The sequence below is a fragment of the Lichenostomus cassidix genome, chromosome 6 (assembly GCF_008360975.1).
Source record: "Lichenostomus cassidix isolate B80296 chromosome 6, HeHo_3.0, whole genome shotgun sequence".
NCBI classification, from domain to species: domain Eukaryota; kingdom Metazoa; phylum Chordata; class Aves; order Passeriformes; family Meliphagidae; genus Lichenostomus; species Lichenostomus cassidix.
Genome location: NC_139487.1, coordinates 15,875,030 through 15,893,873, shown reverse-complemented (window position 1 = coordinate 15,893,873; position 18,844 = coordinate 15,875,030). Strand labels below are relative to the sequence as shown.

The following is an 18,844-nucleotide window of genomic DNA, read 5'->3' as shown; positions in this document are numbered from 1 at the left end:
GTGCTGGCAGGGCTGGAGAGGAATGTGCAGACCTACACACCCCACAGAACTGTCTACTCTGTGCAGCCCAGCCCAGTGAGGGTTAACCCTCAGCCTCATGAATGACTATTCCCAGCCAAAAAGTGTTAAAAAGAAATTAGAAATAGTTACATTTTGGAAGAAATTACTTTGACTTTAGTTTGCACTCCTAGTTATTATAATTTATAGCAAACACTAACTAAGCCAAACACACAACTAACTGCTGGTTCCTTTTAGGATGCTGGTATGCAGTGCTGTTTTGCTCTTCTTCTAATGGATGTTGCAGCATAACCCCATGGTTATAAAATCATTCTATAAATCCAGTCATTTTTCATCAGTAGATCTTAGCTCTGTGGTTAGACTGACATCAGTGTGGCACATCTCTGTGATACCTGATCAGCCTTCTGCCTCCAGCTCCTTCAAAGTTAGCAGTAAGCCAGAAACACATGAGAAATGGCAGTGATTAACAAGGCAGAACAACTGGAGAATAAGGTTTAATTGCTAGTGCCTCAGTTGTGCCAGAATAATGCTACATGCACTGACTCATCAGATTCAAATGATTTCTAACTACAGTGCTGTGTTGTGTGAGGATCGAGAGAACGTTTGACAGGGAGAACAAATGGGAAATTGCTCACAGCACTTAGGTGCTATTGCTGCCCTTCCACAGTGCTTTGATTTGCAGTCTAAATAGAATGGGATAGCATATTTCAGACAGCTGCAGAAAGCCTTTAGGGTGGCTGTCTGTTACACAATGGGCTGTGATTGTGAAGCCCTAGACCTGAGGACCCAGGTGCAGTGGTTTCCAGTGTGATATTGCCAACGAAGTGTTCTGCTGAATCACCTCCAGCTCCTTCACCACTGTCTTACCTACAGATGAAGTGTAATCACTGCTGACTCACACTAGCACATACAGCCTGTGAATTTCAGGCAGGGCAGGAGGTGAGAATAGCTCCACTGCAAGTTTGGGAATCGGGGATGCATGACAGGACAAATTGCAGGAAGCCCAAGAACAGGGGCAAGTACAAAGGCAGAATTATTGTGTCACCTGACCAAAAGAACTGAGACCTATCCAAGAGAAATCTTAACTATTTACTGTATGTTCAGAATAGAGTTGGAAAGTCAGCTGGAAATTTAAAAATAGCTCCTTCTCACTTTGGAAGCAGTCTTTGCAAGAGAGTATATTGTTTTGTTTGAAATAGGCCTGCAGAAACATGAAAACAGGTGAAATGGTTTAGATCAGCCACACCTCCATCTTCTGCTCCACCCCTTGCTAAACCAAATCCAAGTCAGATTTGTAGCTCAGGCCGTGCTGAATGAAGGAGTACAATGCCTGTGAAAAAAGTGAGGGATAAAAATATATGTATTTCTCAGTTATGTTTCCAAATCAGTGAAATTAGCTGGAGGCTCTCAGCACTCATCTCCCCATCACTGGTCCATCTGTCAAATGTAGGAGTAAAATAGATGTCTAAGAGGAAGCAGAAGCAGCACAACTATTTCAGCATCTCCTTAGAGCAGAGGAATATTTCCTCGAGAAGCACTGAGCTGCAACCCAGCCCTCCCTTACTCAGCCTGTCCCCTAACTCCATGTCTGGAGCTGAGGGGCTCTGCTTGGCAGCCAGTGTGGGAAGTGAGGAGCTATGGCAAGCATTAACAGCCGGATGGTGGAAAATATCCAGGGGCTTCAGTCCACGAGCTGTCCCTTTGCCACTTTTGTGCTCCTTGCCAGTTTGAGAGGCAGTCACACATATCCCAATTTTATTGAAGGCCAGAGACACTTAATTTGCACCATTATGTGAAGGGAAATCCAAACTGTCCAAGAAATCATGTGGGCTCATTGTGTTGAAAAGGAATGCCCTTTGGAGAACAAAAGATCTTGAACACAAGGAGCCAAAGTCACTTCCAGCAGGACTGGCATGAGCTTGAGAGGAACTGCCCTACTGGCACTTCTCCCTCACCAGTGTAGTCCCAAACCCAGCAAATTCATAGTAACATCAGAGCTTATTTGTGGGAGGCCAGAACTTCAACTGGGAAAAAATGCATCCCAAACCACTGGGCAGATTTGTCTCTAGGAAGGCACAGTAATAAATCCTTACATAAATTACTTCAGGAGATGCTTTATGTTCTCACAAACTGGTGACTCAGAGTAGGAGAGGCAAGAAATTGCTCTGACAAAAGTTGAAACCATAGATGAAGAAAAGCCACCACTGTCCCAAGATTATTTTAAAACTGTGGCAAATAAGACTCTGGCACTTAAGCCTCAGACTATGTACCTGTGAATGACACAGCTCTATTTACCAAAAAAGCAGTATAAAAATAAAGTTAAAATTCTAGGAATTTATGATGGTTTCTAGTCATGCAAGAGTGATGTGGTAACCCTGTTGTCTGAGAAAATCCTTCAAAAATGTCATGAGAGATGTTTTTTGTAAGTACTGCTACAATAGTTATGCCTTGAGGGTTTAAAAAATATTCAGTAAACAAGACAAATTGGAAAAGAGGTAGAATGGTGTCTGGAAAATATCTGTAGCCCACTTCAAAAAGTGAACACTAGAGCTATTAATAATGTTCCACCAAGAGTGGAAAAACACACTTCTTATTCTCTTTATTGTTTTAATTAAAGATTTTTGGGTTTTTACATCAGAAATATGCAGGGATAATCATGGGGGTTTTACTATTTCCTCAAATAGTAAATCAACCTGATTTCTAGCAACTGCAGATACCAGTTAGGCTGTGACCCAATCCTTTCCCTGGCCTAGAGACAAAACCACTCTTCTCTTGTCTCCCGAAATAACACTTCAACAGGTCTCCATGCCAGCAGAGAGCATTTGACAGGGCTTTTATCCACAGCTTCCCTCTCCTCCAGTTGCTCCTGTAGCTCCAGAGGGCCTTTTCTGCCCCTGTCCCTCTGGGCTGCCCTGCAAGGGGCTTTCTTCTCCCCACTCTGCTCACACTGCAGCTGTGTCCCTTGGGCCCTTCTGGCTTTATGTGCAGGTCAAGGACTGTTTTCTCTGTTGCTAATCTAAAAACAGAAGGCAGCAAATACGCTTTACATTTTTAATTCTGCACGTCAGCAATGCCAGGCATTAAATCTCAGAGCTGAGAACTCTTTGAAAAGGCTCCCAGGAGGGATAAGTGAACACCAGAGGGGCTAATATAATCCATATGGAAAGGAAGGGGGAGGCAATATTTTGCATTTGGAATTCACTCTGCTCATGCTGCCCTAACATGATAGTTTAAACTATAACCATAATATCTATAACTATATGTCTCTGCCTAATTATTCTTGTAAAGGCATTGCAATATGTTCACCAGTGGCTGAAGAAGGCATTAGTACAGGCCTCTGAACCATAGTTCCTAAAGGGTAAAATTTTGCCTTCTCTAAGGAGCTTTTAGTCCAGGAAAGGTGACTGATTATATAAAATGGCAACACGCACTTCTCTTTGCCATTCTGTGATTCAGAATCACCTCTCTGATTCTGATTCTTCATCCCTTCCATGCTGACAGAAAGCAATTCTTTCCCATACTGCCACAGGAGACAAGACTACAGAGTGCATGGCTTCACAGCCACCATGACCCTGCCCTGGGCATTCTCCTGGAGCTGGCAGGAGTAAGATGGGAGCTCTAATAACCAGCTAGCAAGACGTGATCTCAGAAACACTTTACAGCCCTTTTGTTCCCCTTTCTGAATAATGGCTGAAGCATGAGGGGGAGAAATCCAGCACAACCTCCTCTGTCAGTCTGCTGCTTGAGGCTGTAACTGAAAACCTGCACATGCCCAGAATGTGCACTTGTAGCATTTGTATGATATTTTGTATTTGAGGTGGCATATTTTTCACTGTGTAGAATAAAATGCAATGTTATTTATGTAACTGATCTTGAGAATGGTAATACAATAATTGACATTTGCAGTTCACTGAAAATAAAAAACATTATGTTTTTCTAATTACTAGCTAAAATGAATATCAGAGTTGAGTTGTTCATTATTCAGCTGCTCATGGATTTTGCTATAGAAGAGCAGACTGTTATCATGGAGTCTACTGCCTGATTGCTCTCTTCCAGCTGAGCAGAGATGCTCTGTACCACAGCTGCTCCTCCAGCAGGGTCTGCACCACATTCAGCACAGCCCCAGCCCTTCTCCAGTGGTGACTTGACCTCATGCTTTCCCCATGACCCAATGCAGAGTTGGGCAACTGGCCCTGCTACACCTGGAATGCAGAGATAGGGGCTTGTGAAACATCCTTTTTGTTTTTCTTCAGCATGATAAAGGCTTGATTTGGAGGGGAAGGAATGTAATCCTGTGATTTAGCAAATAACCACCATGTGTGCCACACAAGCAGCACCTGCTATGCCCATTGTCTCAGGTGCTGCCAGTGCAGCACTCACCCACCACCCCCAGGACCACATCAGGCTTGCCAGAGATTTTCCTCAGCAATAACACTTATCCCTAAAGCATCATCTCCATCTCCTACTGCCTGAAGTGTCTCTAAGCTCTTGTCCTTTGGACTTAGGACTGATCTTAACTCAACCTATCTCAGTTGCTGGGGTCTCCTTTGCACCAGTGGACAGTTCCTTTCTACTGGGATTAAATCCTGCCTGGTGTCCTCCCTGAACAAAGATAATGACAGACCTCTGAAAGTGATGTTGTCCAGAAATTCAGGCAACCGTGGTCTTTCAGAAGACTTTGACAGGTAAGAAATGCAGGATTTTACAGCCTTTTAGACAAAAAAAACCCAAAAACAAACCATAAAAAAACTCTAGGGCTGGGGGGGCTGGGGAGGGTGGTTTAGAAGTTAAATTTTTCTGACTTCCCAATGCAGAGCAAGGGTAAAAGCTTTTGGTGGTGCAGCTGCTGAGATGATAGTCACAGACACAGAGACCATGAGCTGGTTTGGACTAGGGAAGAGTGTGACTCTTCCAAGAAAACAGTAAAGTGGAGCAGAAAATATTAGGAGGTCTTCCATCACTTGCCTCTGCTAGATGGAGAGTCTGAAGGGTATTGATAGTTGACACACAACTGTGTCACCTGAACACAAAAATCATCTTCAACACTCCCCATCCAAATCTGCAGCTCTTGTGTGTTTCTGTGCTGTTTCAGTATGTGACCTGAGCTTCTGATGGGTAGAGGAGGAGTGGCTGGTAATGGTTGTGGCTGAACTCTGACTTTGTGGACAGATCTGTTTTCCTGGGATCAGTGGCTTTGCTATGCTGCTCAGAGATCTCTGTGCTGTACCATAATATTCTTGATACCTGATAGACCTGCAGTGTGTAATTAGCTTTAAATTGAGAACAAGCATCAGGGGTTTTGCTTGTTTGGGTTTTTTTGCTTTGTTGGCATGTTGTGGGTTTGTGTTTAAGGGTTGGTGAGGTTTTTATATACCTCTATAAATTCTATTCACTTTTGGGCTAAAGTAAGGCAGCTTTGAGAATCTATCTGTTTCATGGTTCAGTATGGAATTAGCTCCAGGCAAGGAAAACTGGAGGGAAATTGTGTGTGGGAAGGCAGGAGAAAAAGACAAAGTTTCGTGGGGGAAAAAAAAAAAAAAAAAGCACTTAAAAAAACCACAGAAAAAAACAAAACCAAAGGAACTCACCCAAAAAAACACCTCACCCTGACCTTCCCCTGATTTTAGTTAATGATACTTGCTACATACTCTGCATTCATCTGTTAAAATGTTATTTTCTCAAAGGGATATCGGTAAGAGGCACTTCCTGAAAAAAATGTTGAGATATTTGTTTTTGGTATAACAATTTCACAGATTTGACTTCATGTTTGACTATAGTTGTGTGTGTGAGTCAGGGATGAGGGGACTATTTAGGGCAGAAGTTTTGCTGTGTGAAGGTTTTTGTTTTGTTTTCCCATTTCGGCAAGCAAGGGGAATTGTCCTATCACTCTCATTGCCACAAAGTGTGTAGCAACAGCCACTTTCATGTTATTTCTAAAAGTAAGGTTCAAGGTGCTGCAAGTCCAAAAGCATATAAAACATTACAATGACCTGAAATATGAAGAGATAGCAGAGGCTTTTCCCCAATAACACCTTTAAGGCAAACAATTTTTATTTTATTCTTTCCCATTTATTACTTTTACAGTAAACTGTAGACAGATTTCTTTGTCTTGCACCCTTGTAATTTCTGCTATGCTATGCTTTCTTGTTTGATACTCACTGCTTTCCTCTGAATCTGGTTGTTAACTTATTGTAACCATGATCTTACTGACAGTCCCTGCTGTCAGAAAGCTAAGTATTTAGCTGTTGAGCAGCCTTGTTTTTCCCCCTGTGCTCACAGAGCCCTGGGGTGTAACCCAGGTACCCAGCTGCTGTGTGTCCAGGCTGCAGTGCCTAAGGGCAGCTCCACTGTGCCAGTTCAGGCTCTGCCTTACCAGAATTAACCCTGGTATTTTCTGCCTCTGTTTGAAAGTGCACTTAGCCAGATCCACACTGGGCCACCTGCAGCAAACACTGCAAAAGCAAATGTCAGTCAGCCTTCTCTGCATCAATCCTATTGAGCTCACACGAATTTTGTCACTGGAGCAGAGAATGCTGCACCTCACACAGAAGAAAGGAAAGGTCACCAACTTAATGACTGTTCCAGAAAAGCAGTAAACACAGAGTGTTAGAAGCAATTTGCAATACAGGGAGGAGGAGCAGGAAAAAGACAGATATTTTTAATGGAGGGAATGCCATCATTAGAATAAATGGACAGTGAAGTGCATCAGTGATTCAATCTGCCCAGCTGTCAGAAGCTTCACAGCCAGGCTCTCGAGCACTGAAATGAGCTGTGCACTCCCCAGGCCTTTCTGAACGAGATGGATGAAGTCAGTTGAGCAATGAAAAATGGGTACTGAGCTGTGCTAAGTTCTCACTGGTGAAGTTGAGGACTATACCATGAGGTTTTTGCCAGAGCTAATCAAGAGTGGTATGTCTACATGAAGGAACATCCAAAGCTCTAATGGGCTCTTTCCAAACAAGGATGGAAAGTCAAAATATTCATTTTCATGAAATTAAGTGTTACATAGCCTAGAGAAGGGATGTGGGGAGGGGGGGGGAAAGCTGTTCTTTGCTCTCAAGCCATTGCAGGCTATTGCAAAAAGAAAGAAGTAGTGTTTCTTCTTGCCTATGCAGAATAAAACAAGGAGCTAAGAGCTTAATTTTAACTAGGCTAAGACCTGAGGAGACTCTTAAAACAAGATAAGGAAAGAATAATTGGAAGCCACCATCACTGAAGTGCTGTAGGAACAGGATGAGTGAATGCCAGCCAGGAGAGGCTGAAGTACAGGTGGTTGTTGAAACAGGAGCAGAGACCTTTCAAGAGGATTTAGCACTTTCTGACTTTCTTTTATTTTAGCCATACTGAAATATTTTGTTCTTGATTACATTTCATTTTAAATCTCAGAAGTGTCTGAGAAAGATGGGAGTTGCTGCTTTATGCATATTTAATACCTTAACATCTACCACATTACCATTAATATACCAGATTTACCATATAAATTGTGGTAATTTGCTTAGCTATATATAACTACAGAAAAAGATGTTTACTAATTGCCCATGAAAATTCTAATTATGTTCTCAGGAAATGTTCAGACTCTGATCTTCCAGGGTGATAGATCTTTGTTAATATAAAACACCAGCAAATTTTAATTTAATTTTGCATGGCAAAATTAGATTTAGCTTCCCAAAAGTGAGCACAGCTATTCAGAACCCAGCTTGAAACACCCATTTTTGAAGAATAAAGTCTGTAAATACTGTGCCACCCATAGGCTATAACTGAAAGTCAGACACAGCAAAGGTATAGGAGTGAATCCAGTTATTCACTGCTGTCACACTGGTGGTGAAAATACAGACCTACAGTGCAGCTGAAAAAGTGACCTCCTAAGAGAATGAGATGATGCCACAAGTTGCAAGCATTTTTGAAGGGCCAAATCTGCTTTATACCTTCAGGTTTCAGAACAGATATGTCTGAAAGGGCAGCAGCTAAGAAGCTGAGACAGTTTTCCAATGGTGATGTTTTTCTCAGTGCTTGATAAAAAGATTTGTAAGACTAGTATTTTTCTCAGTTAATATACCTTAGTGTTGCTAACAACTTTCTCAGGGAGCCTGTTACCTTTCTCATGGATGTGAGCTTTAGTGTTAAACACAAGCTGTTTCAAAAGGCAAAGGAGTGAAACTGTTGCTTTGGTAGGGAGTGAAGAAAGGAGAAATCCTTTGCCCTTTCAGCTGAGGGAGGGCTTTGAAGCTGTTGAGCGACACTGCAGCACCACATTGACTCTCTGCTGGGCAAGTAGGACCTTGCAAGGCATCTTTGCAAAGCAGCTGGATTAAAGCCAAGGCTCAGTCAAAGGAATCTGTCTTCTGGTATTTATAAGTGATTTATGTCTCAGTCAAGAGCCAGGCAGTTGGGCTGGCTGGTCACAAAGCCTGGCTGGAGGATAAAAACTGCTGCTTTTCCTCATGCTAGAGGCTTCTGCTTTACTCAGTAGCCTTCTATGTGGTTTGTTGAAGCCAAGTTTCACACTGAGGCAGAGCAGCCTTCAAGACATTCTAGTTACAAATCTCGCTTCAGTTCACCTTTTTTTCCTAGAGCAGGGTCCTGGTGGTGCAGCATATAAGAGCTCCTGCCCGCTAAGACCCTGAGTACTTAGAAACTGAGCCTGAGATTGGTAGATGGGTTCTGTCCAGCCATGTGGAATCACTAAATTAACTCCTCAGGTCAGCAACTTGCTCTTAGCTTCATGTCTTCTGCCTTTTGGGAATTGATTCACAATTAAAGCTAGGTTTCTTGCTGGAAACCCTTGACTTTGTGTGCAGCAGACTGAATTAAACTGCATCTTGTCAGTGAGTTAATGTACTGAGAAATCCTTCCCTCTGTGCAGCTCTCCACGGCCATGGAGGAGCAGGGTTGCATCAAAGCCCTCTGCCCACTCCCCAGGGAATGAGAGCTCTTGGAAACAACACTGACCCTTCTCTCCATTCTCAGTGCCTGTGAGGCTGGGGCCAGGCTGCAGTGTCAGAGGTGCAGACACTTTATTTTGCAGGGAGTGCTTTGGTGCTGATGGCAGTTGTGTGGATTGCTGGGTACAACCTCCCCCTGCCCTAAACAGCAGCATAGCTGCAGGAGACAGCACAACTAGCCAAGTTAAGGTGAAACCAAGCCAGAAAACATTAAGTGCTGCTGTCTAGATTCACCCCTCTGAGCTTCACATATGCTCTAGCTCAGCAGGTAAGTCTGGCCCTTGGATTAAGACAGACTCCTTCCAGACTTGCCCACAGCACAGCAAGATCCTTGACAGAATCTGTCAAACCAAAATATTCCAGGTAAATTTAGTGAGATATCATGGTTTTTAAAATTATACAGCTTGCAAGGTGAATAGTTTTGAGGATCTCTCATTCAGTGAAGAGCTTGGCTTTCACCTTCAGGTTGATGCCAGCTACTGACCTGAGATGCCATACCACAGCCAGCTCTAACAGGTTTCATGGCACAGAACAAACTGGTTGTACCTTGTATCACAACTAAGTTTTAAAGAAGTTGAGAAAATAGATAGATTGAGCTGACACAGCAAGAACCAGGTGTATCAAAATAAAATTTATTCTTAAAATAGCAGGTTTCCACATAACAGAAAAGGTTATATAGGAAAAGTGCAATTAGTGGAGGAGGCTTATTTCACCTTAGTATTTAACATCTCGCTGCGCTGCAAGTAGCTTCACACTCAGGCTATTGTACTTCTTAGCTGTGGACAAAAATGTGACTTATATTTTGGTGTTAACACTGTTTCTGCATAGCTAAAAGGTGTGCCAGTATTCACACCTGCTGAATGTCTGCTGGACCATTTCTCACACAAGTCTTGCACAAAACCCAGATAACATTTAGAGTCTGACAGCTCAGGAAGCTAAATTATAAGCATACAGATAAAAAATATATATTAGTTTACTAAAGTCTAAAAAAAGCTTCAAAAATGAGGCAAAATAAAACAGAACAGATTTCTCTGAGCAAGCCTATATTCAGTCTAGAAAAAACTAGTAACAACCCAGCTCTTCTAAAGACATTAGCTCTCGCAAAGTGCAGCTAATTCACTGTCTTCAATATGAAGGACCTTGCCTATGTTACGTGTGAAAAGTCATGGCTAACGTTGCAATAAGGAGCAGGATACTCAACCATCAGATGCTGTAAGATTAGATCAGGTGGTGAGTGGAATCACCTAATGCTACTGTAGACTAGGAAATTCACAAATCGCTTTGTTTTGTCACCTAACCGTATTTTTGGCATATTAGGGTGGCTTTATTTTAAAGGCACATTTTTCTTTTAACATTGAAAGGTAACCATCTGCCTGCTAAATAAGTAGGGTGGTGAAGTCAAGGTTACAGTTGTTATCAAATGCAAGGCTTCACAAAGACAGTGAGGACAGAGATGCCTTCTTAAAGCAGTGGTCACTTCTATTATTCACTTTGCATCATTTTCTTTAGTCTCCTTTTTTATCCCATAGATCTTTCTCTAAGATTTAGAAAAACAGCTTTGGAAAGAAGTAATCAGAACATTGCACATCTCCAAGTTATGTAGAACATTCTACCTCTTCCCCTTTTCCCACTTTTCCGTTATCCTGCTCAAGTTTCTCAACATGCATTGAAGCCACAAATCTTTACCATGCATCCCCATCTTCCTTTGCTACAAGCACACAGAGGGTCCCAGCAAGGCTCCTAACAGCATCTACTGCCCTGCTAACAGGTGCAGAATAAGCTGTGGCATTCTGTTCCCATCCCTGTGCACACACACATACTCTCACACAGTTACTACAGCTTGCTAAGGTACCATTGCCTTCCATACTACTTAGCAAGTCTCCCTCCTAGTGACCCAGGAGAGCTGAAAGCAGCAAATACTTGAGATACGGGCAAGCTATTCCTGCAGTAGGTAGCATACACATGACTTGCACCTTAGTTCTCTTTCCTTCCAAGGATAAGATTTGGATAAGAACTTCAGTAGCTTAATATGGTTTAACAAGTCCTCCAGACTAATGAACTTGGATTTGTTTGGACAGCAAACAAAACCTGCCAGGTGGTTTCACCATGCAGAATGAGAACCAGAAAACTAGCACTGTTCTGTTGCCAAATGAAAGGATGCTTCCTTGGTAGGGTGGATCACCAATATGGTGATGAATTTTCAATCTGACCCAGGCTCTGCCACCGGGGAAAGAGGCCACGGGATAGCCTTGGACTGCCTAGCTGATCAAGTTCTCTCTCTCGTCCTCTCCTTGGAGTCTGAAGATCTACATATTCTTCCTTGGCAGATGGTATCTGAACACCATCAGGCTTCCACTCTGCATGTACAATCTTGTAATTCTGACCCTCATTATTGTCCCAGAAGGTATGTCCTCCACTTTGGTAAAAAATGCAAAACTCTATCTTCTCTTCAGAGGAAATGGCAGGAGGCAAATCAATGGAAAATGAGAAGGTATCATTTTCAAAATCACTGTAAACATTGTTCATGTACACACACTCAACATCTGTGTAGGTTTTCCACGTATCGAAAGTAATACGAACCTGTACTTTCTTTTCGAAACTCACATTTTTTACTTTCACAGTGCCCGACAGCACCTTCTCTAGCAGGGTGCAGCTCTCCAGGCAGACCAGGTTCTTCTGCAGAAGGTTCCTGAAGTCCAAATAGTCAGCTGAGGGCTGAGGGAAACCCAGGATCAAGCTTTTCTCCTCATGTCGTTTTAAGTCAGTTTTCATGTCCTTAATGCCTAGGAGATCAAACTGCAGATCCCACTCAGTGTTCTCCTGGAACTCGGAGAAGGTGTGGATCGCCGTCAGGGACAGTCCTTTGGAGTCTGCAAACACCACGCGCTTCTTGGCTCGGGCTGGCGAGTGGCTCCAGTCGCTCTGCTGAGCTTCTGAGTCACGTTTCACATGAAGGCACGGCCTGAGAGGTTTGAGTCTGTTGGCAAAGTTTCTTTGGCAGTCCTCGAGGGGGCTGAGGAAGCCCTTCAGCGGTGGAGAATGGGCTAGGCAAATTCTCACAGCCATATCCAGAGGCATGATGGAGTTGGGCAGGGGTCTCGGGTCCAAGACCTGCATCATTCTCAATGGAGAAGGAACACAGTGTGTTATTATCTATTACATCAGATAAGAAGCTTCTTAAGAATGCATATTTGCTTCATCCATTGTCTTAATTATTCATGGCCTCTTCTACACACAACTTTAAACAATGCAGCCTAAATCAAAATTGACAGTTCTACCTAAAGAACTAGGGTGAGACAAGTCAGTCATTTCTTGCAAATCCTGAACTTCTTCAATTCAAATCTACTCTCCTTCCTTCATCCAAACCTCTGAAAAACAGATTTTAGTGGCAACTAATTAAACACATTTTCTTGAAAATACAGATAACAACCATTTAGTAATGAGTAAAACAGGTACAATTAAAGTAGAAGTGCTCATCCACTTGAATTTCCCTCTCAGAGGCCCTGAGCCAGGTCTTAAAATTCCTACAAGCTGGATCAGCTGCTGCATCTCTGAGCACAGACAGTACTATATTAAGCAAGTTGCCTATCCCATCAGAGCATCAAATGAGGTTCTATGTATCGTGATGTAGAACCATCATTCTGTGGCTCTGAACAACCCTTAGTCAATCTTTTTAGGCACTTTTTTGTTTGAAAAAAATACTAAAGCACCTTTAGAAATATTTTTAATGAGCTATTAACTCAGGTCTAAGTAATAGGGCACTTTGCACTGTTAATGTTAACTGCTGAGTGACGCAGGGGGGAAAAGTGGGAGAAGGGAGGTACATACTACTTCTTCTCCTCATTAGGCTTCAAGAATTGGCTTAAAAACAACTTTTTATAATCCCCAACGACCATGCTGAAAGTCTGGTGCAAGTATTCAGTATGAATGCTACAGCTTTATTAATAAAGACTTACTCATAACCCTCCCTCTCAGATGATGGATATCACAATTACTATGCAAGGACATGGCCCACTCAAGCCCAGATAGCTTGAATATTTGTAAAAAGGGGCTTCAACCACAGCATATCCCTGCTGAGATGGATGCAGCAGTCCTTGCTGGAAAAGCAGAATTTTGTTGAGTCACAGAAAGGCATTTACTTTGTCACTTAAATAAATGACTTTCTGCTTCCCAGAGCTCTCACTGGTATTCCAGAGCCCAGCCAAAAATAAAGGAGAAGCTGTCCTGGCCTCATCTCCTTGCTTTTTTTTTTTTTTATTGTGGAGGCATTCACCATAATAAGCAGTAGGAGGAGAGTACTCCAATCAAATTAACCAAGTTTGGCTTTGCTTTATTAGGAAAAGAACTAAGGGCTCAAAAATACCCTCTCTGCAAGTTTTGTGACCGAAGCTTTTGCAGTGTCAGGGGGAAAAAAAAAGAGGGGGGGGGGGGAGAAAAACCCACCAAAGAAAGCAAAGAACAGCCAAGCACGCACCCCCAGGGCAGAAGCGGAGCAGCTGCGGGCTGCAGGGGGAGCGCAGGGCAGCAGCGGGCAGCGCGCTGGCCGCACCCGCGGAGCGCAGCGAGCCCCGGGCACCGCTCTGAGCCCCGGGCGGGCAGCGGGGCCCTGCCGGCGCTTACCTGGTGCAGTGCAGGGCCAACACCAACACCACCGCCAGCGCCGCCGCTCCCGGGCCGCGCCCGCCGCGCCGCCGCCTTTATGGGGCCGAGCGCGGCCCGCGCCCAAGGGGCGGCTCCGGGCGGGCGGGGGGGCTGCGGCTGCCGCGGGGCTGCGGGGAGCCCGGCCGCTCCCTCCTCCCTCCTGCACGGGAAGGGTGCCCTGCTCTGCCGTCCCGCGGGAAGGGCAGCAGCAGCTGCGGGCAGGCAGGGCTCCCAGGAGGGCACGCTGCGGCAGCAGCCGGGCAGCAAGCGGGGATTCGCTCCATCCACGCGCTTTCCATGTGCGGCGGGCGTTTCACATGCCGGTGTAGCTGCAGGGCGCTGCTAAAGGACGTTACCTAGGGGAACATGTTACTGGGACCCTAGGTTGTAAGGTAATGCTACCAGGGCCAGAAATCTGTCATCCTGGAATATAACTGCCTTCTCCCTCACTGAAAAAGTACTTTCAATCTTTTAATGTGAATGGTGCTGATGGCTTTTCATCTCCCACACCTGATGATCTGTGCACTGTGTGAGAATGACAGGCCCTGCTATAGGTCCCACATTTTATCGACTGCCTTTTTCTGGAGGAAAGGGACAAAAACTGGTGTAGGGCAGCTCCCGCGGCATTAGACACAGCGATACTGCGGCACTGCTGGTGTCCCACCTCCCAGAGGCCCCGTGGCAGACAAGCCCTTGCAGAGGCTGTGGGCAGCTCACAGGTGACAATGTGCTGTCTTTTGCAGGTTCTTCTAGAGAAGGTCTGTCCCTGAGTAACTGCTCTACAAAGACCATGTCCTGTTTGCTAACTGACTCTGTGGGTCTTCTGTGGATCAACAGTTTCACTGTCACCTTCTTGCTGCCCAGCTGCTCTTCCCCAAGGGCAGCAGATGATTTGTAGTCACCCTACAAGATGTGATAGGGAGCCTGTGAACTGTGATTTTCTGAGTTCACACCCTTTACCACAAGATGAGACCATACAAATGAACAGCAGGAAGTCCTGTGCTCTACATGAAGCAAAGGGGGCTTACAGTGATGAACAGACAATACAGGATTTTTCTGTTCTTGGTTTTTTTAGCAAGAGAAGTGAAAAGGTCCACTGCTTATATGGGAGAATTTATTGGAAGATAGGATGACAAACAGCAGATGATAAGGACATTTCCATCTTGGATTCAGGCTACATATAAACAAAGGGGACAAACACTCAAGAAAGGCTAGAGGCTCCTGCTGATGGATGCATGGCACATGGATCAGTCTGCTGTCTCTGTACATATAATGAGAGTATTCACAGGACTGTAACACTTCAGTTTCTCAGTTCTGTCCCTTGGTTTCTGAAGTTCCTACCTTTCATGACAGTACATGGCATTAAGTGTCACACAGATGAAGCCTGAAGCAGTAACTGGCAATGCAGATAAGGCTTTGTTCTCCAGAGCCAGTCACTCAGGACGACCTTCCCTGCTCCTCAGCTTCTCAAGTTGCATCCCCCCTGCTCACATTACTCTTCCTCTCCTTTCTCTTCTCTTACCTTTTTGTGACTGCTGGCTCCCTCTCAAAGGCCAATGATATTTTCTAATTGTTTGTAAATGGAAAGTGATAGAAAACAGCACCTGTGTGTTGGAATCCTCACTAGCCATCTTACTAGCTGCGAGTGGTTTATTCTTCTTTTGGAGAAGCTACAAATACTTTCAGCCCCAGCTGCGTCCCTGCAGTAAGCCAGGCCAAACATCCCCCGTGGGTATAAGGGAGGACTGGACACATGGCTGGCACTAACTCAATCTCTTCTATTTACCCATTATAAAAAAATGAGTACATTTTTTACAAAGAAGTATATAAAACTTCTGGAGAAGTTTTATGAGCCTGTGCTATGTGAACCTTTGTCCATGCAGCTTCCCACACACACTGCTTAGCTGGGCTGCTGTGTTATCAGGGATCACATGCAGCAGCTCAGGCTGCTCCACCACACTATCTGCAGGCACTAAATAAGATCTGCTTGAAGCCTGTAAAAAAGGAGTCACCTCAAGGCTTTGCTACACATATTTCTGTTGCTATGAAATTGCTTGTTGCACTGTTGGTGCTATAGTATATTTTGTTCCTGCTGTGTAAAATATCTATTTTACCCAACTTGGAAAATATATGAAGGATTGTTTAAAGTGACATGTTTAGCAAAAAGCCAGTAGTGAGATCCAGAGCCTTTCACAGGCAGATCATTGCTCAAGTCAGTAAATATGGACTGGATAGAGTAACTTTGTGCCTAATTGGTAATCTGGATCACATTCATGGCCGTGGACTGGTGTCCCAGTTCCTAGCTGCCAATACAAGCAGAGAGTGCTGTGCAGAGCCAGGGTAACTCTTTCCTCATCCAAGGCAGCCTCCCTACATCAAGGCAAATTGACAGGGTTATCTGAGTTGGCACACCAGTTTGTCCTGTCAGGGATGGCTCCCTAGCTGTGCTTTTTATAGAGGACTCAGATTTCCAGATGCTTCGATTTGGCAGCTTAAAATGTAGATCTGTCTGTCTGTCTTAACTTTCAAATAGGGCTGCTAAAACGGGAGCACCAGAGGAAAAAAATTATTGTCTTACTGTGCATTTGACAGCACTTTGTAGCATATCAGCTTTTCTGACATTTGCAGGTGCACAATGGCAGAAATGTATTACTGGAAGAGGCATGGCTGATTATAAAATCAAGCCCCATCACAGGGGGTTGTGCCTCCAACTGCTTCTGTAAGAAGGAAACCCAATTCGATCACCCAGACTAGTTCTTTGTTTTTTCCTGAAAAGTTGAACATAAGGTTAATTGCAACAAGTTATCTATAGAAAATACAGTTTTATTATAGCTACCATAGTTTCACTAAACTTTAAATGTGTGTTTTTAAAAACAGTTTCCATCCTAAATGATCCAGATGCAATGTAAGGCACAGGCTTGCTTTGCAAGGAGCTCACTGAGGTTGTTCAGTGACAAACAGGCAATTGAGTTCACACTGATCTGTTCAAAGACAAATATATGGCATGAGCTCCACAGTGAATAGTTTTATGTGCAGGTGGTCCTCTGGGTCCTGCCATCCTTCACCTCACCTGAACTAACCAAGGCCTTTAAATCAGCAGTTCTGGGAACAAATAATGAGTGATTGTGCCTTCCTGTCAGCTATCACACTGCAATGAGCTGCTCTGGTCATCTGTTTGCTGGCTCTTGTCAATTTATGAGAATGAAAAAACTGCTTTTTTTTCAGTGTTTGTTCTGAAACTGAGTAATTGAGCAAGGTTTTTGTGGTTTACTCTGACTTTATTACTTTCAGGTCACTCTGCTTCTTTGCTGTCCTCCCCCACAGCTTCAGGAGGGAAGAAATGAAATGTGTTGCACTGGAGGATATAGAAAGAGCAGAGAAGCATTTAGCATTTAATTAAAGCCTTTTGAAGCAAAGATAAGCAAATATTTCCTCAGAGCAAAGTTAAGTCATGACCACATTTATAGGTAAAAGAGTCCAGAGACAAAAAAAATTATCTCCATTTCACTTGCATAGTAATGCCTCTCTTGAGAAATCTTTGCTGTTTGCTGGGTGGGAGAGCAATGCTAGCTCAATGCAGTTACAGTATGCAATTGAGCAGGGAAGGTTTTGATTTGATTTTGGGCTTGAAACTAAAATCAATTGCTAGGCACAGGCACTGCACTGGGGTTATTAGAAAACAGAAAATGTCCACCTTATTTTGACTGGCACGTATTTTGTTCCTGCAGGATCACACAACACCTCTGAGTGAGACAGCTTTAATGAATTTAAAGAACATCTGTGACAATAGACAGGGACAATTCTGTCACACAAGGTTTACAGCAGCCTTTTTTTCCCCCCTTAAATCAAGCTCTTCTGTTCAGTATTTGTTCTCTGCGACTGAGGCTAATCTTTGTTAATGTGTACTGTCTATGAAATTGGGTTGCAGCTTTCTACAAATGTGACCATGAGGTAAATGGTAATTTTTCAGGTACATAGCAAGCCAGTTGAGCCTGTAAGCCTTTGAAAATTTAAAATCACTTTAAATTTTTTATCTGATTAAATACAGTGAGCAGAAGTCCTATTTAGTCTTAAAAGAAGGCTATATTGTTTACTTGCTTCTTAGAACCCTTCGGTAAACTTTGAAAATTACTAATGGTTGCAAATATATACCGGGGAAACTTGTCCTGGGAAACTCTGTTATTGTTTTAGGGATTTCTTCAGCATTGGCACAGTCCATACAAGGAAAAAACAAATGTTTTTATATTTTTTATATTTTTATATTTTTAGAATTTTTTTAGTCCATTTCTCATGGTTCATCCAGATCTAACATGCTCCAGCCTTTGGGAACCCCTCACTGAGATACCCATAAATTGTGATCACTTGTTAACAGGCAAATCAGAGAAAGGCTGGAAAAAACTATTGTAATGCTCCCACTGCAATACTGCCACAACCACCCCCTAGAGAGTGGGGCAAGCAACATGCAGCCAAATGCACATGCAAAGATGGATGGGGTTTATGTTTTCTTACAGCAACAGGACATGGGTCTAACTCTTTGGGCATTGGTAGGGGGTCTAAGTCTGATCCTATTTCAGTCAAGAGTGGAAATTTTTGCCACTCTTATAACTTTGTAAGTTTAAATTCAAAGACATTTAAATTTAAGGCATTTAAATTCCTTGAAACTGAAAGCTTTGGGCTGAACTAGAAGCTAGAAATTTGTTTAAAATCTCTAATCTTGTTAAGGCTGATTAATGATAAATTAGTCAATTGTAGATGAGTCATCACTTTGAAATGTGTAGTGGAAGAGAAGTGCATTGCTTTCTGAAGCAAGTGATATAGAAAAAACAAGAAAGCATATTTCAGGCTGCTTGAATGTTTAATGTAATGTGATTATATTAAATTCAGGATATTTTGAGCAAAATTCCTTAAACCACTTTTATGCAAAATGCAGCCTTTTAGAAGTATAACTGCTTTGCTAGTATGTAGTAAGATGAAGTAAATATGATGCCACACTACTTATAAATTGTTGCAAGACAGAGTAAAAAGGAAAAGACAACTGAAAGAAGGAAGAGCATAAATGTAGGTATTCACTTCTGGAATAACCTGAACTTTCCATAAAGTTTTTTACAAGAGTGCAGAAAACAAAACACATATTTTATGCATGAGTATAAATACAGACCAGATTCACTTTTGAGAATGCAAAGGCTCTTATAGATGTCTGAAATAAATGCAGTATTTCAATATTACAACATTCTTTTTCTCAA

At 43.1% G+C, this 18,844-nt stretch overlaps 1 protein-coding gene across 1 annotated transcript; it reads right to left on the bottom strand.

Moving 5' to 3' along the window:
• Positions 1–9,576: 9,576 nt before the first annotated feature.
• On the bottom strand, positions 9,577–13,716 carry PPP1R3C (protein phosphatase 1 regulatory subunit 3C). The gene is made up of 2 exons (XM_085065252.1): positions 13,581–13,716; positions 9,577–12,081 (listed from the first exon to the last, which is right to left on the bottom strand). Exon 2 carries the CDS (start codon positions 12,078–12,080, stop codon positions 11,139–11,141), a length of 942 nt encoding a protein of 313 aa, XP_084921378.1. The 5' UTR covers position 12,081; positions 13,581–13,716; the 3' UTR covers positions 9,577–11,138.
• Between the last annotated feature and the right edge of the window lie 5,128 nt (positions 13,717–18,844).